At 40.1% G+C, this 23,099-nt stretch overlaps 1 protein-coding gene across 3 annotated transcripts in view; it reads right to left on the bottom strand.

The window, feature by feature from the left end:
- LOC131052122 (uncharacterized) overlaps window positions 1–23,099 on the bottom strand; it is a 184,223-nt gene that overhangs the window by 737 nt on the left and 160,387 nt on the right. For all 3 annotated transcript variants that reach the window (XM_057986722.2, XM_057986721.2, XM_059219807.1), the window contains 2 exons: window positions 8,471–8,767; window positions 26–148 (listed from right to left, as the gene is read on the bottom strand). In XM_057986722.2, the coding sequence (XP_057842705.2) occupies window positions 26–148; window positions 8,471–8,767 (420 nt within the window). The remainder of the gene's footprint in view (window positions 1–25; window positions 149–8,470; window positions 8,768–23,099) is intronic.

Raw genomic sequence — 23,099 nt, 5'->3', positions numbered from 1 at the left:
TAATCTGATGTGCCATCACACGTACCTGCAATGAGAACTTATGATTCTTATCATGGTGACACAACTTGGCTGCAAGAAGAGAATAGTACTTATTAAAGACTTTCTCTTGCAAGCAGCAATCTACAAGAACCCGTACAATCTCCCTATCCTGCAGTCACATTAGGTCCACAATAACATGAGACTGTGCATTCCATGACCCGTTCAAATAAAAAAAACATTCGTTCCTTTACAAAGTTAAACCCAAATTCAAACATCACGTTTGCCATGAAGAAGGTAATAAATACTGGTGTACCACGATATACTTTATCTTTGGAATTAAATGTATATTTAAGTTTCAGCATAATAGGATACACTGACCAAGACAAGACAAATGTATCCACCAAGGAAAAAAAAAGCCTCGGGCAGCAGATAGCAGCTGCGCTTGAAGGGTTGTTAATAATCCAGCCTTGATGAACAAGCGGTTTTCTAATTTAGTATTACATAATGCATACTATCTTGCTTTCTAGTTTATCTGCGTCACTGCGTACATGGACCTTCATATTAAATCAAAAGAGTTAGGAATATTGATTCAATGTATTTCAGGCTTGGTTTCTACATAAAAATATTTAGTTTTTAGTTTTTGTGCGGACAGGATGGAAGTTGGAAGGTCATCGACATCATTTTTTCCTTCAAGGTATTGTAGGGAAATAAGGAATTTGAAGAGTCAAGCTCTTCCACATCCCTTAGTTTTCCATCTTTGTTGAGCTTGTATGAGTACGCTCTGTGGACACCCATCACAACTTTTGAAACCCTTTTTGAACAGAAAATATTACAATGAAAGTATTGAAAATGAAAGAATCCAGTGTAATACTTTCCGGATTATTCCGATGATGAGTGATTTTCATTTACGAAAATATTTGAACCAGCTTAGATACATATTCCAATATTTTGAATATGCACATTTTGTCAAACATTTATCCAATTATCTGAATAAGAGCATTTCATCAAATAGATTCAGGCGAAATGCAAGGAATAAGTTTACCCATTTATCAGTGCCTTCGAAGATTGGGCACTCTTTCTATAGGTCCAAACTAACAAGTGACCTTAAGCTTAAAAACTTATATAGATATAGCTCCTCCAGACTAGAGTGCAGCCTGCTGTGGAAATGGTACTTCCAAAAGAAACTAAGATATCGCAACGAATTGAAGGAATGTTTTATAGATCACCATAAAAAAATGTAAACTGTGTTATATTAACTTCAATAAGTGCGGCTTGCATGTAGAAAGGGTGGATTGTGGCTCGCATAAAACAATTAAAGAGATCTTGACCAGAGCAACATTTGAAAGCTGAAACCTCAATAATGGAATGATACTAGACATTTTCTTGCTAAACAGGTGGAACTTTTTCCTTCTAAATGCTACAGCAATATTGAACAGATAACATATCATGTAAACCACATCCAGCTAGATGCAAATATCTCATAACATACAGGTGTGGCCAAGGTTTGTGGATAATCTTCCATACGTCTCCACTATGTGATGCAACTAACTCATAAGTCACAATCAACAAAGATAAGAATTGTGGTCATATTACTATGTTATGATGGAAATCTTCCGTTGGAATGTGGCGACTGATCATGCTAGTGAACTTAAATTTTGATGACTTGATCGGCCGCATTTTCCCCCAAATCAATTAATGGGGGAGTGCAGGGTGAGCAAAGCCCCTCGTGACAAGGTCCTAGAAGCAGAGCCAACGGTATGGAGGCAGCGCCCCCAAAGCAAAAATTGTCCATTATTTAATAAAGGAGTTGGCTATTAGTCTGGCATGTAAACCGACCTTTGTAAAATGTCAAAAGACTTGATAAATAAGTGGTTGTGTAATGTTAAATATCATCATATTGTAATCTACTCTTTGCTGGATACTAGAAAAGAAGGGGACGGTTGTTTCTCTGGTGGATATAGCCGACAATGGGTGAACCACATTAAATTTATGTTATTCTGATTTGTTATTTTTGCCTCTCTTATTCTGCATTATATATAATATTGTTTATTACTCCAATCTGCCTTAAACCCTAACACCTCCCACCTCCCGTAAAGACTTGATTAGCATAAAGGATGCGGCTGACCAAAAATAATTATACCATTCTTTCATTTGCTGTGGCCAGGAAATTAGGAACATAACATAAATTGCTTGGCACCATATTATGCTACAGTCAGCTAGTGATAAAGAAACCAATTGACTACATCTACATGAGATACAATTGACTTACTTTCCAAGACTGTGAATAGGATTCAAAATTAACCCGTTTTCTGTGACAGCTCAAAACATTTGCCCTTTCAATTAAAATGTAACTCTAGAAAAATATAAATATTTCTCCTTGATAATGCAATGGGAACCAGAATATATATTTTTTTTTAAGCAAACAATCCCTTTTTAACTACACAAAAAGTCAGAGCTGGTCAGAAATTGTCAGAATATATTTCTCCTTGATCATCATGAAGGAATATTTCTTGATACTCAACATTATTCAGTTTCAGCGATGATGATGATGATCTTCTAACTTTGATTAACTCTTCTGAAACTATCCTCTCGAGGGCTTCAATCATGGAGGTGCAAGGTATAGATCTTAATTTTGAAGTATTGATGTTGCCTTGGAACGAACTTTTGATGGCACAACTGCTTCTTTGATTTGGAATTCCTTCTCTATGACTCCCTGGTGCTGTGAGACTTGAGATTCTTCTTGGGCGTTCTATGCTTGTAAATGAAGTTTTCTTCCTTGCACGGTGATGTAGATCTTACAATCTTTCTCCTTTTGCTTTGCAATCACCATCCTCTCTCATCTACAACACAAAACAAACATGATATCAAATACATAATATATAACCTTGATAGTTTTTCTAACTTGATACATCTCTTGATTTTATGTGTTTTGCAGGTTTGATAAGAGGATTTGGAGAGAATTCGTCTTCATGAAGGAGCACTTGAAGTTGATGTCGCTCTTAGAGAGGAGCTCTTGAAGTTCACTCCACCCTTGATGTTTATGAAGTTGCCCCTGTCTTTGAACTTGCTCTCCTTCATTTATCTTCATTCTATGGGTTCCAATGTTGAGCCTTCCCACCATTTATTGATACAAATATGATGAATTGCCCTTAGGGAAGACTACTAGAAGAAATTCGTTCCCCCTGCTCAATTTATGAAGTTCGCTTTCAAATCAAAATCACTATTTCTTTGCATATGAAGTTCACTCTTGGAGGTCATCACATGAAATTCTCTCTCAAACTCATTCTCATGAAGTTCACTCTCCATCTACAAGACATGAAGTTCACTCATCTACCTCCAGTTGTGAAGTTCGCTCATGTACCTCAAAACATGAAGTTTGCTCATTCGTTCTAGTTCATGGAGTTAACTTCTTACTCGTTTTTCACTATTCAAAATCGTTCTCTCTTAGGCATACTAAAGTGTCAAATTAGCTCTAGGAAATAATCTATTAGCTGCCTTGTATCTTGTCTTGGGCAAATTCGTTCATCTCCTCCAATTTGTGAATTTCGTTTATGTAGGTTGATTCCTAAAGTTCGCTCATATTCCTGAAGTTGTTGATCTCCCTTTAATCATGAAGTTCACTCATCTCCCTTCATTCTTGAAGTTCGCTCATCTATGCTGATTTTTGAAGTTCGCCCATATAGCTTGAGTTCATAAAGTTCAACATGAAGTTCTCCCATATGTTTTGATTCCTGAAGTTCGCTTATCTATGCTGATTTGTGAAGTTCACCCTTAGTTGCTTGAATATGAAATTCGCTCATCTCCCTTGAATCTTGAAGTTCTCTCATCTATGCTGATTTTTGATGTTCGCCCATATAGCTTGAGTTCTTGAAGTTCTACATGAAGTTCACTCCTGAGGCTGAGCTTATGAAGTGGATTTCAAATCAAGACTAAACTCTCCTTTGCTCACTTTCACTTACTCTCTCAACTTCAATACATGATAACATGCTCAACATGAGGTCTTAGGATAAGTTTTCACTCTGTGGGAGAAGTGCAAGAAGTTCGCTACATAAGGGGTGCACATGAAGTGAAGTTCGCTCATCAAGAGGAGCACTTGAAGTGACCCTCTAATTAGTAATCCTTCTTCACTCATGATATCTAGACTTTACAAACTTACTCACTTCACATTCATAAAGGCTATCCACTTGACTCCTAGTTTTTTTTTGACCACCTATACCCCTAGCAAAGGCTAATAGTTGAGGACTCTAACACTATCCTCGAAAGTAGAAAAAAGTGGGGGTCCCCATTTGCAATAGGGCGATGTGTGAATACCTCACAACACTATGATGATGATTATTATTCAAATTTTGTTGACACTAGGAAATAATAATATGCTTACATTGCAATAGAAATTCTAATAGAAAACTTGAAAACCTGACACGTGTGGATCATAAATTGGAGCCACCACACATGACATTCAGAAAGAATTTCATTTGGGAGTATCAAAAGGCAAATCTGAGAGTGACAAATATGAATCTACTTACACTGCAATAGGAGTGGTATGTGCAGGAAATTCCAGTGGAAAATTTGAAAACTAGACATGCATGGATCATGGATATAAGAGCAACATGACATGATCATCGGGAAGGATTTCTTTTGGGAGTATCAAAAGGCAAATCTAAACTCCATCAAACTTGCAAAAAAGAATCTTCATAGAGAAGTTGGGATTGGAAGCGTGAAAGTAAAACTTCTTAATGATACTAAAACTTTCATTCATAATATATGATATGTTCCAACTTTGGAAAGCACTTGTCTTTTGTAGCTATAGGAAAATTGGGTTATCAAAGTGTGCTTGAGGATTGATTTGTGAAATTTAATCAGTTATGAGGGGCATATAACAATTGCACAGACAGAGAATGTTAATTTCCAGAAGTTGCAGCACCTCAATTATGAGCAATTGAATTTGCATAGTTTGACAGACTTGCAGAGAAAAGATATGGTGCATTAACTACCGACCTTTGGAAAATAGAATATTCTTAATGAAACATGCATTATAGGAAGGAACAATCATTATAAAGTCCCACAACAATCAAGTTGGAGGTCTAGCCAAGTTTTGCAGTTGATTCATAGCGATGTTTGTGATATGAGTGTTTATACTGTGAAACCATGGGCATAGTGTATGTTACAGCTAAATATACAGTTCTCTTTTCATTTTGTTTGGTAATAAATTCTGCTTATAATATAGCATTTGAAAAAAGGGGAACAAGTGCAGAGAATGTTTGTTAAAATCATTTTTTACTTTTCCCCTTTAAAATATCTTAAGTGGAAGTTAGAGTGGAAGTTGGAATGGAAGTTAGAACACTTGCTTTCCAATAAAGAATTATTCCAACATCATATAAATTAAACCAAAAACACATTTACATGGCATTGATAACATGATTTGCATTTTTTCCGCAACAGCACTCATCCTATTCATTAACAATGTTCATCTGGTTTAGAAATTCTTTCCCTCACCCAGTTTCATTTGGTTGAGAATAACCATCGCGAAAGGAACAACAGGTGTCATGAATCAATGTTTATATTGCCAGGATTCATCATTCAAACAAAGCCAAGTTTCACCTCCATTGTATCAAAAAATTCTTAGCATAATTAGCTGAAAGGATTTGTTTTCAATAATCTTTCAAGCTATCATAGCAAAATTTTAACAGTATTATAACTAGCAATAGCACCTTGGTGTGCAACGGGTACGCCGAAAAAAGAGATGTGGGAAGTCGATCAAGAAAAATGTTTATTTTTTGAATTTTTTTGTAGTACATGAGGTCAATTGAAATAGATATAGAGATGGGGATGGAAAAAAATAGGGCATGTGTGTGTGAGAGTGAGAGAGAGTTAAGGAGATAGAGATAGGGGAGAGAGATAGAAAGGAAGATGGAGATGGAGATGGATTTAAATAATAAATAAAAAATTCTTATTGATACTTTCATCTTAAACAATTAAATATATTAGTGGGAGAGAAAAGTGATGTTGATCAACATGTTTGAGAGTCTTGAGTCTATGTATGAAGGGAGCCTCATATGCTTATAAGAAAGCCTCTAGTCTATTTATTGGTGAAGCTTAAAAATTGCCCTATAAACTAAAAACATCCTAAATCTAGGAATAACTGAGTTTGATTTTATTGATTTGTGTGTCCTAAGTAGTTTAAATTACTCAATTGGACAATACATAGAGGGAGAGAGAGAGTGAAAGAAACAAAGAGGCATACAAATAGAGAGAAGTAGAGATAGAGATACAGAGGCATGGAAGAGAGAGGGGGAAGAGAGAGAGAAAGAGAGAAAAACATAGGAAGAGAATGGAAGAAAGTGGAAGATATAAAGAGATAGATAAGAGATAGGTTGAGAACAAAGGAAGGATAGATACGAAGGGATAGAAATATTACTAGTGAGACACACATCTGAGAATTTTCTCCTCTACAATTATAGAGGAATATGAATCTATATATATTAGAAAGCCATTCCACTAGGCATGAAACTCGTGAGTCCTATGGCATTGGATCCCGTTGACTGGCCTAGCCCCTAATGAACTGCAGACATAATTCAGAATTTCTCGAAGCTGTTGGTCACATGTGGCGCTCCCAACCTGACCATGGGCAGTGCACAGCGTAGGTCTTAACCGTGAATGGCGGAAAATAATTTGAGCAGGTGATCCTGTGAAAAGCGCTTATTTGGCCCTGTCCTCTCCCGCCACAAAACCCCATAAAAAGAAAATTAAAAACTAAAACTACAAAACAAATAATGTGCCATATTGCACACATTTATGCACAGCTGTATAGGCAACTTACTGCAACTTCTTTGAGCCTGCAAAGGTATGTTGAGAATTTTTTTTTTCTGTCATCGAACGTTAATTACAGTCAGGCACTCAGTATTTTAGGCATTCCATTTCTGTCAAAGGTTTCAAACATTTGTTTCATTCATTCTGCATAATCTGCATCACTTGACGGAAACGTAATGTCTTCCTGCATTGGATCATTCTGTTCCAGATCGCTAAAGCTTGCTTACCTGCGACTGTAGCGTTCGCATTTCTGTGTGTGTCAGTAGAGAGCGATATGTAGCTTGAACTGGCATTTGTTGTTCGTTGCTCTCTGTAGTTTCTGCTGACATCAATAGACACAAGTTTCGAACAGTAATTAATATGAAGTATGAACCTTTTCATGACTTCTTATCCTATTCAAATCTATTCAATGGTGGGATGATTCCAATCATCTTGCATCCCCTCTAAAAGAGTTTCAGCCGTTGATCTTCATAGTTAATCGAATTTGTTCATATATATATATATAACCTATTCAAAACTAATTCATATAATTTAATATAAATAAAATATATTTAAAAATATTTTATATAACAATAAATTAAGTTTAATAAACATAAGCTTCATTAAAATAACTGTATGATTAATAACTATTAATAATGATATTAAATTTAATAAAATTTTAATAAATTAAAAACTGAAAAGTAATACAAAAATTAAATCTTAAATAAATTAATAACTTTTTTTGATAAATTAAATCTGGTTTTTAACCAACCCCAGCCAGTGAGGCCACAAATCAGGGGTTCTCATCCCCATACATTGAAACACATTGTCCACTAAAGATCAACTTTAAGCAACACAACAATGTCCACTGCAGGACTCAAACTTGGTACCTATCACTAAACACCCAAAATTGTACATGATTTTGATAACAAAGAAATAAAAGTACTTTGTAGTTATGTTTTTCTATATATTCATGAGAAGTAATATGTCTATGTTACGACCTGTATGAGCTGGGAATGGTTCAATTTTTTTTGTGTCAGGTTGTTCCAACCATTGTTCCTGTACCTGTTCCATTCCTATGCTCTCTACAAAACGTCCATTGCTCCTAGCAATTAGTTATCAGATCATAGAGAATATATGAATTGTAAAGAAGGTAGTATCTATGTGAAGTAATTCTTGTGCTCAAAGTTATATGAATATAACAGTTACCACTGCAGCATATCTGTATCATGTGTGATAATCTCACCTTCCTTCTCCCATATGATATATTATACTACAATGTTTTCATTGTGTGATCTTATGTAGATGGATTAGTGTGTGCATAGAGATTTTCCTTCTACAAATTCCAGTTCCACATTTTAAGAAACCTTGATTTATCATGCTTATAAGGATTGTAACAAGATTGCAAATCCCGACATCAAATTAAGTGCCAAAATACATATTATTTTAATTGGACTTTGATATAAAAAAAAATTTAATTATATAAGTTTAATATTAATTAGCTAAAAAGTTAGTTTCCTATTTCACATGATGCCTTAAATCATTTTAAACATTTCTGCACTTCCTATAACAACTTTTCTATCTACACATATTTAAAATGAAATAATCAAAATACTTAATTGCAGAAATAAACCATTTCATTGCATGTAAAAGATGCAAAGGTTCGGTGTATTTTGAAAAAGCAAAGGATGCAAGCAATGCTTACCTGTTTTCCAGGTAAAGTTAATCTAAGGATCTTTTCGAAGGCATCTAGGTAATCTTCTCCACTCATGATAATACAAAAAATGGCTCGGCGAGCTTCTGTATTCATCCTTTGAGAAGATGCTAGATGTAGCATCTTTTGTGCTTCTGCAACTTCTGCATCAATCACGTCAGCAATCCCAACCTTACAGTCTTTGCCTGCTGTCTCCATATCTCCAGAAAGCCACCACTGCCCTTTCTTGTTAGGATCTAATAGTTTGCTCCATTTTATACATCGAAGTTGAACATCATCCACTCTAAGCTGCAGATGTAACATAACACATTCAGTAAGGCTTTAACACATCTACTTCCATATCAAGCATTGCTCCAGAGTTAAAACATCTGTTATAACAGAGTAACAGATATTTAAATCAAACATTGCTCCAAATTAAAATATACACATGTATTAGAACAAAGTAACAGAAATTTATATAACTGAATTAAATTTCAAAATAATTGGAATTAAAATTACAGTAAACCATCTCAAGTGCCTAAACATACAACAATTTTACTTATATGCAATTACTTAGTAGATTATAGTTGAATAATGGTGGTGTGATGGTGACTTGCTTGAGGCTGGTTGCATGGACTTGGGTTTGTGCCCTAACCGTGCATCTTTCTTCTGCTGTGTGTTGTGCATGTGGGGGAGGGCCTGTTGGGAGTTGTGCGGGTGGTGAAAGGGCAGTTGTGGGATCTGTTCCAGCATACAGGGTGAACCTTGGGGGTGGTTTCAGCAATTGGGGGTTCTTTCTTTCTTTTTTCTGTGTTTAGGTGCATAACATGGATAGTTGTTTGGCCATGGCAAAGGGTGTTTTCTCTCAGGAGAGTCCTTCATTATGGGATGTGGCGTCGGGTTTTGAGCAGTGTTCTTCAGAGTCAGGAATGGTGTCAATTATTGCAACAAGAACTTGCATGTAGAGGGTTCTATGAAGAACGGAGGCCCTATAATCCAAAATGTTAATGGTTGCTTGGAAAGAAGCCAAGATAGGCCAATCCGGGTGATTCAACCAAACTCGATTGCAGAAGATGTGAATAACCTAAGTGCTCATGCTTTAATTTGCAAACTTATGGGAATCCAGGTTTCTCTTCCATTCTTGGAGTAGTGGGTTTGGAGAACTTGGAATCCTGAAAGGAAATTGGAGGTTATGATTTCAACCAATGGCTATTTTACATTTGTTTTCTCTCGTCTGGTAGATAGCAACAAGGCTTTTGAAGGCAGCCCCTATTTTCATAATCAAACTGGATTATTCATCAAGCCTTGGCATTTAGGATTTAATCCGACGATGGAGCTCCCATCAAGGATCCCAGTTTGGGTAAGACTTCCTTGGCTCCCATTAGAGTTCTGGAGACATGACATTTTGCACATGATAGCATTTCTTTTGGGAAAGCCGTTGGTTCCTTCATTCTAGACTTTGGATGAAAAGGTCATTTCTTGTGCTCATGTTTGTATTGAACTTGATTTGAATAAACCATTACTAGATTCAATGTAAATTCGAGTTGGCTCCACTTCATGGGTGCAACAAATCGATTATGAAGCTCTACCTTTTAGATGTCATATATGTCATGAATATGGGCATTTGCAAAGAATTTGTCCAAAATCCAGTCCCACAGGTGGCCTTTCCAAAGAGGACCCATCCAATATGACCCATGTGTGATGCCATTGAAGGATAAAGGAAAGGCCCCCATCGAAGAAGGTGAAAAGAATAATGAAGGATTTATACCAATGAGACCTTGTAATAAAGGCAAAGGGTTGAAAAGAACGTTTAAGGACAAACAATCGAAGGGGCTTTTTAATTGCTTTGATGCCCTGGAAAATTTTGATCAACAAGTTATGAACCTAGAAGGTTTGCATACAAGTTTTGTGCCCTTGAAATTAGAACAGATATGAGGAGATACTCATAAAATATCCAATTGGCTATTAGTGCCCCACCTCCTGGGGTGGATGTTTCTAATGCAAGAGCTAGTAGTAAAACACCAACAACTCTTGGTTTGCAGCAAAAGAATTTTAAAAATAATGGTCCTAAGAAATCTTTTAAGACTAGAAGGAAGAAGAATTTGGAGAAAATAAAATTGATGGGAGACAATTTAGTGGAATTAGGGTTGGTCAAGACTGTTGTCATTTTATGACACCCTTGGTCCATCAGTAAGAACCGATCAGAGATACGATCCATGGACCAGCGCTGCCCCAGTTGATCAAGGAGAAAAGCAGAAGAATCATGAAGTGTGAGGTGTTTCCTTGTCTGGAGGAAGTTCCTCCCTTGGCCTTTTCTTCCTTCCCCGAAACCCCAAAACCCCGAGGTTTCGAAGTTCTTTCTCTTTGCCTTCTCTCATTTTCCTTCTTCGAAACCCTAGAACCCCGAGGTTCCAAAGTTCTCTCTTCTCCTTTTTCCCTTTCTCGAAGCCCCAGAACCCCAAGGTTCCGAAGTTCCTCTCTTTCTTTCCCTTTCTCTTCTGTTCCCCAGAACTCTGAAAGCCCGACAAACCGAAGTTCCTTTCCCTTGCTTTCTTCCTTTCTTTCTCTGGAACTCTGAAGCCCCGAGGTTCCGAAGTTCTCTTCCTTTGCTTCCCTAAGGTTTTGAAGTTCTTTCTCTTTGTCGTCTCTCGTTTTCCTTCTTCAGAACCCCGAGGTTCCGAAGTTCCTCTCTTTCTTTCCCTTTCTCTTCCGTTCCCCGGAACCCTGAGGTTCTGAGGTTCCTTTCTCCTCTTCTTCCCTTCCCCGGAACTCAAGTCCCGCCTTTTCCTTGCCTACTTTTTAGTTCCCCAGAACTCTGGAACCCCAAGGTTCCGAAGTTCACTCCTTAGCCCTTTTTTTCAGTTCTCCGAAACTCTGGAACCCCGAGGTCTTGAAGTTACCTGCTACTCTCTTTTCTCCTTCCCAGAACCCCAAGGTTCTGAGGTTCTTTCCTTGTCTTCCCCACCTCGAGAACCCGAGTTTCCGAAGTCCCTGGACTACTTCTCGGCTGGCAACACTTCCGGATGGCGTGATCAACACTCAAAGCTTTAAATGCTCCAATAGTTTTTGTGACTTATGCACCTTCTTTTGTGGAGCCACAAGGGTGCATTTGATGTTTTTGGCAGGATTTCCATCAGAAGAGGTACGGGGCCATGCTTGTTGTGGTGACTTATGTCATGTCTGCATGCTCCGACTTTGGAAGGTCAGTCAATCCACCCTTCTTAGGGTTGCCTTATGTGGGTATGACTAGGTTGCTTGCATGTACAGAAGTCAGGTGCATGCACTTCCCTGCACTCCCAGACTGACATACAGGGGTCATGATCACTCTTGTAACCAATTTTCTATATAAAGGATGTTAATCCTCATTGTAAGGGGTTCTCTCCCTGTTGGTTTGAGCTATTCTATGCTCTCTCACTTCTCTTGTATTATTCTGTATTTTGCAACTGTAAGTTGGCCATTGGCCTTATAATTAATTGAAAACACCATTCTTGCCTTCTTTCAACTTATGTATGCTGTGTATGTTTTCTTACCTTCATCATAGGTGTATGTTTTGTGGCTCTTCTCTCATTTATACTGTGTTAACTTATTTCTGAGTGTGACTTGTGGGAAACCTTCTCCCCTCTTGGGATTCAGCAAATTCTAACCTCCATACATGCATTGGGGTCACTCATACAACTGAAGTTTGTGCATCTCCTAGGTTTTTTAGTTGATTCTTTGTGTCATTTTGGGTAGGCAGAGGAACAATCTCTTCTTGGTGCATCACCTCCTTTTATTTCAAGCAATTCTCTCTTCCCTTTAGCTCTGCAAGTTGTTAGGATAGGCTTAGGAGTAAGTTTTGAAGTGTTGAGTTGGTTCAACACCAGCACCTGGATTGAGAAGGAAGTCGGCCTTCTCCGGAGATTCAACCCCTTGCGTAAGGTCCCACACTTCGGGGTTGTTTCCATGTTTCACAAAGTTGATGAGTTGATAGCTCAACAAGGGTGCGAGCTTTTGTGATAACAGTTTTTGGCACACCCGATGAGACTTAGTTCGACATACATGCTAAGGATTCAATGCTAATTTTTAGTGTTTCAGCCTTTAGAGGCAATCACCTTTCAAGCACTTCGTGACTCTCCTCAAAGTTCAGTTCTTGTTCATACGAAGTTCAAAACTAAGGGATCCCGGAACCCCCAGGTTCCCAAGTCATCACAACTTCGAAACCCCGGAACCCTGAGGTTCCGAAGTGCTTAAACCCGAAACCCTGAGGTTCCGAAGTCTCTGCTCAATAGGTCCGCTACTTGCTCATGACTTGTTGCAACTCCAGATTTCCTGCCTAGAATTCATACAAGGGTGTCTTCTAGAGGTAGTTTCCAATTCGAAGAACTCTCATCTTTAGGCTCTAGAAGGCAGAGAGGTAGACCTTCATTGTCACCAGTTAGGGAGGTCAGGATTGTAAGCACTCCATCTCCCAGGTCTCATTCTACCCCTCCATTCACAAGACCATTACTATAAAGGGCTCCCACCACTCATATCAATAGACCATTGTTTCACATGGCAAGAAATCAAGTTTTTGTTACCTTAAATGGGGGGAGCCCCCTTATTTTGACTCAATGGAATGACATACCAGTGGCTGCGTTGAAGAGTATACCATACTTCACTAGTGAAACAGCTACTACCCCCATTGAGCACATCCAGGACATTGCAAACATCTGCTCCGTCCATAATATCACTCAGGATGATGTTGTTGTCAGACTCTTAGCCACATCTTTGAAAGGCAAAGCTTTGTAGTGGTATAGAGGGTTGTCGTCTAGCTCCATTCACAATTGGGATGAATTGGGAGAGAGGTTGTGCAACCATTTCGAAGACAAAAGTGATCACCTATCACTTGTGGAGCAGTTGACTACGATCAAGAGGGCACCCCACGAGTTCATGGGAGATTTCAATTTCAGATTCCATAAGACATGGAATAGAATTCCTGCTCTAGTGAAGCCATCTCTAAATCATGCCTTCTTGTATTATCTTAGAGCTCTCAAAAGCGATATAGCTGTCATGGTACAATCAATGGGTGGAGCCTCTTTACCGGGTGCATATGACATAGCCATCAAGGCAAAAATTGTTTGATTTAGGCTAGGAAGATAGCTCCAAGGCCTCCAATGCCTCTCTTCCCAGAAGCTCCTACTCAACAACCCACCTTGGCTCCTGTCCCCATGGCTTCCGCAGGTCAATCATCCACACCATCTACATCCTCCAATGAGCTCCATGAGGTCAAGGCTCTATTGCAAAATTTTAGCAATGAGATGGTGACACTAAAGAGGCAACAAGCCCAGCATAGCAAACCTTATCAAGCACAAAATCAGAACTATCAGTAGAATAGGCCACTCTTTCAAGGGCAAAACCAATGGAGCAACGCCAGGCCTTTGAATAGTGTGAACCCCACAGCTGCAATCAATTCAAAGGCGATAGTTCCAATGCAAAATAACCTTGCCCAAGAGCAAGATTGGTGTCAACCATACAATCAGCCACACAACCAAGGTGCATGCCAAAATGGAGGGTTTGTCCAAGCCTTAGCGGTGCAGGATGAGCCGAATGAGCCGACCACTTTTGGCCAGCAATATGACCCGAATCAGCCTAGTGTTAGTACGCAGGCTTACTTGCAAGGGGATTCTACCTTTGTTAACTGGCAGGAGGCAGAATTCTGTGGTTTGAACCAAACAAATGGTGAGTCTATGCTGCAATATACAAGGTCAAAGAAGAGAGCCATCGAGGCTGCCTCACCTTCAACATCAGCCCAAGCTCCAATGCCCAATGCAGCTGTCCATGATACAAGCCAGAATACCTTGCAAGGGAGCAAGAGGCGGGAGGAGGACCAAGTTGTCCAAAGAGAAAAAGTAGACCTTGTAGCCTCAAAGGGTCCTCTATAATCAGCTAGTGCTCCTTTCAACATAGTTGATCAGATGAAGAAGGCCAACCTCAATGTCACTATGTGGGAGCCCCTTTCCATCCCATCTCAAAGGGATTTGCTTAAGGAGGCACTGAAGGACGTCGATCAGTCAAGTGACGAGGCAGTAGTAAACAGAAAGGCAGTCTCCACTAGTTTGGTGCAACCCAGAGAAGAGGAAGATTCAAGCAAGATAAGCAAGCCTCCCCCTTTCTATCTCTCCTTAATCATAGGAGATAACTTAGTTCATAACAACATGATAGACTCAAGAGCTAGTAGCTCAGTCATGCCCAAAAAGGTAGCTAATCTTCTTGGCATAGAATATGAACCTGTGACTAGAGGGGTGGTCCAATTAGATGGCACTTCTATTAAGACATTGGGGTTGTTAAAAATTTGAAGTTAACCTTGCATGCATGCCCTGGTTGCACTGTCTTGCAAGACGTATCAATCATTGACCTCCCTGCCTTCTTTGCCATTTGCCTGTTTAGAGACTTCATCGCCAAGATAGGTGGGTACCTGTCTTCTAATTGGTCCCACATGCTATTTCGAACAAGGTATGGTACCAAGGTTACCATAAGGGCAGAGCCCATTGCTGAAAACCACATTGAGCCCTACAACCCCAGCCCTATAAACATGAATTGCACTTTGCATGAAGAGGGAGAGGAGTGTACTGTCTGTGCGCCTGCTACTCTTTTGCAAGAGGTCCCTGATTGCTTGTTGGACGAATGGGCCAACGCTTTTCAGTTTGATCCATTAGCTTAGACTGAAGAAATTGGGCTTGGCACCTATTGTATCCACGAAGAGGATACTCCTATCCCTAACCTCATCAAGACACAAGCAGACCCAAAGGGGTTATGGAGCATGTTATTTGAAACGGTGCAGGTGTTGGTGTGATGCTTGTTTCTCCTGAGCAAGAGAAATATTTCTTCTCTTTTAAGCTTCAATTTGGTTGCACCAACAATGTCGTTGAGTATGAAGCCTTGATCCAAGGCCTCCAACTTGCACAAAGCAGAAAGATCAAATCTTTGCAAGTATTTGGAGATAGTGAGTTAGTTGTTAATCATATCCGAGCTCAAAGTGTAGCAAAAAACAACCTACTCAAATCATACAAACACAGGGTTTGGGATTTGATTAAAGGATTTGAGGCCTTCAATATCCAAAGCATTCCTAGAGGTCAGAACAAGCATGTTGATAGGCCTGCAGCGGTTAATGCTCATTTCGACATACTAGCGCATGTTGCAAATGAGAAGGAGCAACACATCAGGCTTGTTGTGAGGTCTGTTGTCCCAAACAATCAGGTAAATTGGCAAGTGTTTGAAAGTGATCAGCAGATCGTCAACTTCTTGCAAAATGAAGCAGAATTTTCTGCTAAAAATCAGTCTAAGCTGCAAGACCAGTATGGAGACCAAATCATGCAGCTCAGCTCCAACAAATGGCCTAAAGGTCTAGTTACCTTGGAAGGCATTTTCAACTCGGATGATCGGTTGAAGAAGAAGATGAACTTGGCTGCAAAGAGGGGTGATTACAAGCCAGTTGTTGTTGCTGAGGGTAGGTCCTTAAACTTGGCCAAGGTGTGTTCCTCAACCGAGCAAGAGGCCTTTGTTGAGCTTTACCAAAAATATGACATAGTTGCTTGGACCTATGAAGATTTGAAGGGTTTTGACCCTAGCTTAGCCCAGCATACTATAGAGCTAAACCCGAATGCAAAGCCAGTTAGACAAAAACAAAGGCCAATAAACCCCAAGATTGAGCCACTAATGAGGAAGGAGTTGAACAAGCTCATAGAAGCCAATATCATCTTCCCTATCAAGCACTCCTCCTGGGTGACCGACCTTGTCCCTATAAGGAAGAAGAATGGGGAAATCAGGCTATGTGTAGACTTTAGGGATCTCAATAGAGCCTCCCTCAAGGATCACTATCCCCTTCTCTCTATGGAGCAGATTCTCCAAAAGGTCTCTGTCTCGGAAAGATTTTCATTCTTGGATGGGTATTCAGGCTACAATCAGATCTTGGTCCAAGAATCAGATCAATACAAGACTGTGTTTACTACTAAGTGGGATACCTATGCTTATTGTAAAATGCCCTCTAACCAATGCAGGTGCCACGTTTCAAAGAGCAATGGACATGGCTATCAAGGGTGTATTAGCAAAGTTTGTGCTTGTATACCTTGATGACATAACTATTTATTCGAAGCATGCAACTGATCATCTTGGTCATCTTGAGTAGGTGTTCATGAAATGCAGGGAGTATGGTGTGTCCTTGAACCCTAGCAAGTGTGTATTTGCTACTGATCAAGGAAGATTGCTAGGACACATCATATCCAAGGAGGGTTTGAACATTGACCCAGAGTGAGTGGAGGCTATTCTTTCTCTTCCACTCCCTAGTCACAAGAATGGATTGCAAAGTTTCCTTGGTAGGATCAACTTTGTGAGGAGGTTCATTCCCAACCTTGCCACCATGGTAAAACCCCTCACTTCCATGTTGAAGAAAAACTTGGCTTTCAGTTGGACCAAGGAGGGGAGGGCCGGTTTTGAAGAGATCAAACAAGCAATTGCTCAGGCCCCTACCCTTGTCAATCCTAATTATGAAAGGGATTTTATCTTGTATACCTCGAAGGAGAATCCAGCATCTCAATTGTCCTAACACAACTGAACGATGACAATTTGGAGCAACCCATTGCTTTCTTTAGTGAGGGGCTAAAGGACTATGAGCTTAAGTATAGTTATGTCGAAAAACAAGTCCTCACTGTTGTGAGGGCATTAAAAAAGTTCACACATGATGTCCAGCAACAAGATCCAGCTCTTAGTTCCACATGCAAGTGTCAAAGATTTCCTTCTAAACAAGGACATCAGTGAAAAGAGGGTTGGGTGGATAACCAAGGTCATGGAGTGTGACATCAACATCAAGATCACCAAGTTTGTAAGAGGCAGGGGCCTATGTGAACAGCTTGTCTCATCTTCTGAGACTACTTCAAAGGTCGCCCTTGTGTTACAAGAGGATCAACCAACTAGCAACAACACTCAATTCAGTTGGGTAAGTGACATGACCACCTTCTTAATGGAAGGTAGATATCCCCAAGGTCTGGACAGGACCAAAAGAAGGCATTTCAGGTTGCAGTTCATTCCCTATGTCCTAGTGAATGGCACTCTTTTTCAAAAAGACTCTAATGGAGTCTTACTAAGATGTATCGAGCAAAACCAAGTCAGCTGATTGTTAGAGGAATTTCATGGTGGCTCTTCAGGGGGCCACTTCTCTACAAGGACTACGGCTATCAAAATAATGAGGGCTGGTTATTACTAGCCATCTTTATTCAATGACTCAAATAGATGGGTGAAGAATTGCAAGAAATGTGCTCTCTTCTCTGGGAAGCAAAGACTAGCTGCCCTACCTCTTCATCCCATCCAAGTAGATCAATCGTTCGTCCAATGGGGTTTAGACTCCATTGGCATGATAAACCCACCTTCTAGTGCTGGCCATAAATGGATCTTGGCCGCAACAGATTACTTCACTAGGTGGACAGAGGCAGTTGCATTGAGGGATGCCATTGAGGCCTTGGTGTTGGAATTCCTTAATGGAACTGTGACAAGATTTGTTGTTCCTTCCACCATCATATCAGACAATGCCAGGGCATTTGTTGGAACCCAAATCAGTTCTTGGGTAGTTAAGCATGGTGTATACTTGAAAACGTCATCCAACTATTACCCTTAGGGTAATGGCTTGGCTGAATCTTCCAACAAGAACCTCATCGGGATAATTAAAAGGACAATTGAAGACAATCAGAGGGCATCTCATACTAAGTTGAGGACAGCCTTATGGGCTATCAGGATCACACCCAAGAGGGCGATTGGTAACTCCCCTTTCATGCTAGTATATGGGAAGGAAGCAAGACTCTCAACTTCCCTGGAGTTACCATCTCTTGAACTAGCACATCAGTTGGAATTAATAGAGAATGATGCCATGACAATAAGGCTGGTTGAGCTGATGGAGCTGGAGGAGGTTCGAAATCAGGCTATGCATACACTTGAGACTCATCAAGAGCAGGTCAAGAAAGTTTTTGACAAAAAGGCGACCAATAGGGTCTTCAAAGACGGAGATCTAGTTCTCAAGTGGGATGCAGACAAGGCCAAAGCTGGGCAACACTTCAAATTTGATGCTATCTGGAGTGGCCCATATGTCATCACTAGTTGCAAGGAGGCCAATGCATTTCATCTCTCCAGGCTTGATGGTGAGGTTCTTCCAATCCCAGTGAATGGGATTCATCTCAAGCCCTGCTTCTGAACAGGGTTTTGATGACTATGTAAATATTAGACTAGAAGTTTTTTTGCTTTCATAAATGCTTGTGCACCTACCGCATTCTCCTTAAAAGGGTGTGCGTTCTAGTTTCTAGTTTTCCTCAAAGTGATGGCGCACACATGTTTTGGGTCTTTCAATGCCTCAGTGCCCAATGGATGCTCAAGGCTTCTGGGCTTCATGCTGAGCAAGCAAGCATCCCATAGAAATCACCAAAAATGTTGTCATTTTATGACACCCTTGGTCCATCAATAAGAAGCGATCAGAGATACGATCCATGGACCAATGCTGCCCTAGTTGATCAAGGAGAAAAGCAGAAGAATCATGAAGTGTGAGGTGTTGCCTTGTCCGGAGAAAGTTCCTCCCTTGGCCTTTTCTTCCTTCCCCGGAACCCCAGAACCCTGAGGTTCTGAAGTTCTTTCTCTTTGCCTTCTCTCGTTTTCCTTCTCCGGAACCCTGGAACCCCGAGGTTCCAAAGTTCTCTCCTCTTTTTTCCCTTTCCTGGAGCCCCGAAACCCTGAGGTTCCGAAGTTCCTCTCCTTCTTTCCCTTTCTCTTCCGTTCCCCAGAACTCTAGAACCACGAGGTTCCGAAGTTCCTTTCTCCTCTTCTTCCCTTCCCTGGAACTCCGGAACCCCAATGTTCCAAAGTTCCTTTCCCTTGCTTTCTTCCTTTCTTTCTCTGGAACTCCAGAGCCCCGAGGTTCCGAAGTTCTCTTACTTTGCTTCCCTTCTTCTTTTCCGGAACTCCAGAACCCCGAGGTTCTGAAGTTCCTTCCTTAGCCCTTTTTTTCATTTCTCCGGAACCCCAAGGTCCCGAAGTTCCCTGCTGCTCTCTTTTCTCCTTCCCGGAACCCCGAGGTTCTGAGGTTCTTTCCTTGTCTTCCCCACCTCAGGAACCCGAGTTTCCGAAGTCCCCGGACTTCTTTCCAGCTGGCAACACTTTCGGATGGGGTGATCAACACTCAAAGCTTTAAATGCTTCGATAGCTTTTGTGACTTATGCACCTTCTTTTGTGGAGCCATAGGGGTGCATTTAATGTTTTTGGAAGGATTTCCATCAGGAGAGGTACGGGGCCATGCTTGTTGTGGTGACTTATGTCATGTCTGCATGCTCCGACTTTGGAAGGTCAGTCAATCCACCCTTCTTAGGGTTGCCTTTTGTGGGTATGGCTAGGTTGCTTGCATGTACAGAAGTCAAGTGCATGCACTTCCCTGCACTCCCAGACTGACATACAGGGATCATGATCACTCTTGTAACCAATTTTCTATATAAAGGTTGTTAAGCCTCATTGTAAGGGGTTCTCTCCCTGTTGGTTTGAGCTATTCTATGCTCTCTCACTTCTCTTGTATTATTCTGTATTTTGCAACTGTAAGTTGGCCATTGGCCTTATAATTAATTGAAATCACCATTCTTGCCTTCTTTCAACTTATGTATGCTGTGTATGTTTTCTTACCTTCATCACAGTTGTATGTTTTGTGGCTCTTCTCTCATTTCTACTATGTTAACTTATTTCTGAGTGTGACTTGTGGGAAACCTTCTCCCCTCTTGGAACTCAGCAAATTCTAACCTCCATACATGCATTGGGGTCACTCATACAACTAAATTTGTGCATCTCCTGGGTTTTTCAGTTGATTCTTTGTGTCATTTCGGTAGGGGGAGGAGCAATCTCTTCTTGGTGCATCACCTCCTTTTATTTCAAGCAATTCTCTCTTCCCTTTAGCTCTGCAAGTTGTTAGGATAGGCTTAGGAGTAAGTTTTGAAGTGTTGAGTTGGTTTAATACCTGCACCTGGATTGAGAAGGAAGTCGGCCTTCTCCGGAGATTCAACCCCTTGCGTAAGGTCCCACACTTCGGGGTTGTTTCCATGTTTCACAAGGTTGCTGAGTTGATAGCTCAACAAGGGTGCGAGCTTTTGTGATAACAAAGACCATTGACTTTCACTTCTCCAACCTACAGAAATGATAGTTCTCTCATGGAATGCAAGGGGGTTGAACAACATCCCTAGACAAAAAGTTGTTCGAGATTTAATTAAAGTTCATTCTCTTGATGAGATATTCATTCAGGGGTTGAAGTTATCTGTAGAAGGTATGGCTAGTATTGCCTCCAAGCTTTGGTAGAGGGGTGAATAGCAGTGTATTGGTGCCCAAGGCAATGCTAGAGGGATCATTTGCCTATGGGAGCCACGAAAGCGCACCCCTTGTTGGTGGATATCTAATAGGTACTCTCTTTCAATGGTTGCTACTTGCTTTTATTCTAGAGAATTTATTTTGTTTACAAATCTGTATGCTCCGTCAGACTATGCTACAAAGCTTAGTTTGTGGAGCCATATCAGATATGTGAGAACTCTAGCCCCCTTTCACCCCAAGATTTTGGCCAGGGATTCTAATGCTATCAGTTGTTTGGAGGAGAGATATTAAGCCAAGTAATGGCCAATTCACTTGTAGCAATAGGAGGTGTGGTGCAAACTCTAACTCTGAGAGATTGAACAGATTTTTGGTCTCAAGGATTCTAATGCTATCAGTTGTTTGGAGGAGAGATATTAAGCCAAGTAATGGCCAATTCACTTGTAGCAATAGGAGGTGTGGTGCAAACTCTAACTCTGAGAGATTGAACAGATTTTTGGTCTCAAGTTTTTAAATTGGTAATAGCAGAAGTATCAACTCGAAGATTTTGGATTGGAGAGGCTTTGATCATTGGCCCATTAAGCTTTCAATGGAATAACCAAGAATCCTTCCTTTAAATTCCAACTTATGTGGCTGTATCATCCATCATTGCAAGACCTAATGGAAGATTGGTGGGTCAGGGGTAGACCAAGGTATGATACAACTATGTTTGTTTTTCTTAAAAAGCTTCAGTATGTTAAGTTTCAGCTCAAGAAATGGAATAGACAAAATTTTGAGAATATTTTCAAGAAGGGGCTCAAAACCGATTAGATGATATTAACAAGAGAAAGATGGGCTTACCATGGAATTCACTAAGGAAACCAAAGCTATCAAGGAGGTTGTAGAGTGGGAACTTCGGGAAGAAATGTAGTGAAACAAAAGTCTAGAATTGATTGGCTACAAGAGGATGATAGAAATACTGCCTTCTTTTTCAACTCAATCAAAGCTAAGAAGCATGAGAATTCCATCTCTACAATTGTGCCATCTCGTGGAGTTTAGTTATCTTCTTCACAAGATATTGCCAAGGAGGTTGTTCAACATTTTCTTCCTTATTCACAAAAGAGTTCATTCCATCTTTAGTCACCATGGAGATGAATGAGAAGTTTAATAGCCCAATTACCATGGAGAAACTTGAGGGGAATGTTTTTTAGATAAAGGCAGGCAAAGCTCCTGGACTATATGGCTTTCCGATTGAATTCTTTCAAGACTTTTGGGTGATTGTTAGGGATGATTTACTAGCTGTAATTCAAGAATCATATAGCAGCAAACATATGCTAAGAGCAATGAGTTCCACTTTTTTGGTTCTTATCCTGAAGAGAGAGGGAGCTAACTCCCTAGATATGTTTAGGTCTATTGCCCTATGCAATGAGGTATATAAGATTATCTCCAAGCTGATTGGTGAGAGATTCAAGAAAATTCTTGATAGGCTTGATAGGAGCAAGGTCGTTTTGTGGCTAGGAGACAAATAATAGATAGGGTTGTTATTGTTGTGGAGGCTTTACATACTATGGAGACATCTAAGGCAAAGGCAATGTTCATCAAGCATGATATGGCCAAAGCATATGATCGGTTAGCCATTAGTTTTGATCATGATTGGATCAGTTGGGTTATGAGTTGTGTCACCTTTATTTCCTTTTCTGTTTTGATCAATAGTGAACTGACTTCTTTGTTTGGTGCTTCAAGGGGCCTGCGGTAGGGGAATTCTCTTTCCCCCTGTCTATTTGTTTTTATGGCTGACTTCTTTGTTTGGTGCTTCAAGGGGCCTGTGGCAGGGGAATCGTCTTTCCCCTTTTCTATTTGTTTTAATGGCTGATGGGTTGGGTCAATTTCTCAAGAATCATGTTCATCAAGGGCTTATCTCTGGCTAGAAGCGGGATTATACTATTCCTTCACAATATCATTTACAATTTCTAGATGACACAGCTCTTATGGGATTGGCGAGAATTCAAGAGGCTTCTAATTTCAAGAGGTCGTTAAACATTTATCGTGTTGCTTTTGGTCAGGAGATTAATGAAAACAAGTCTTCTATTTTCTTCTTTAATACTCTACTTATTATTCAAGACAAGTTTGTTCAAATTCTCAAGTTTCAACATGGATCCCTTCCTTTGGTGTACTTGGGTATTCCCCTTGCTCCACAATCAGTTGTCCTCATTTTTGTGAATAAAAAATGAAAGCAACCCTATTGAATTCTTTAATTAAAATTCATCCTTTGAGTCTTTATGCACGCTTTCCAAGATATTGAAATTTTGTTTTAAGTCTTACCTATTTTGGG

This window comes from Cryptomeria japonica, chromosome 4, assembly GCF_030272615.1.
Source record: "Cryptomeria japonica chromosome 4, Sugi_1.0, whole genome shotgun sequence".
NCBI lineage: Eukaryota > Viridiplantae > Streptophyta > Pinopsida > Cupressales > Cupressaceae > Cryptomeria > Cryptomeria japonica.
This window is presented reverse-complemented; position numbering and strand designations above follow the sequence as displayed.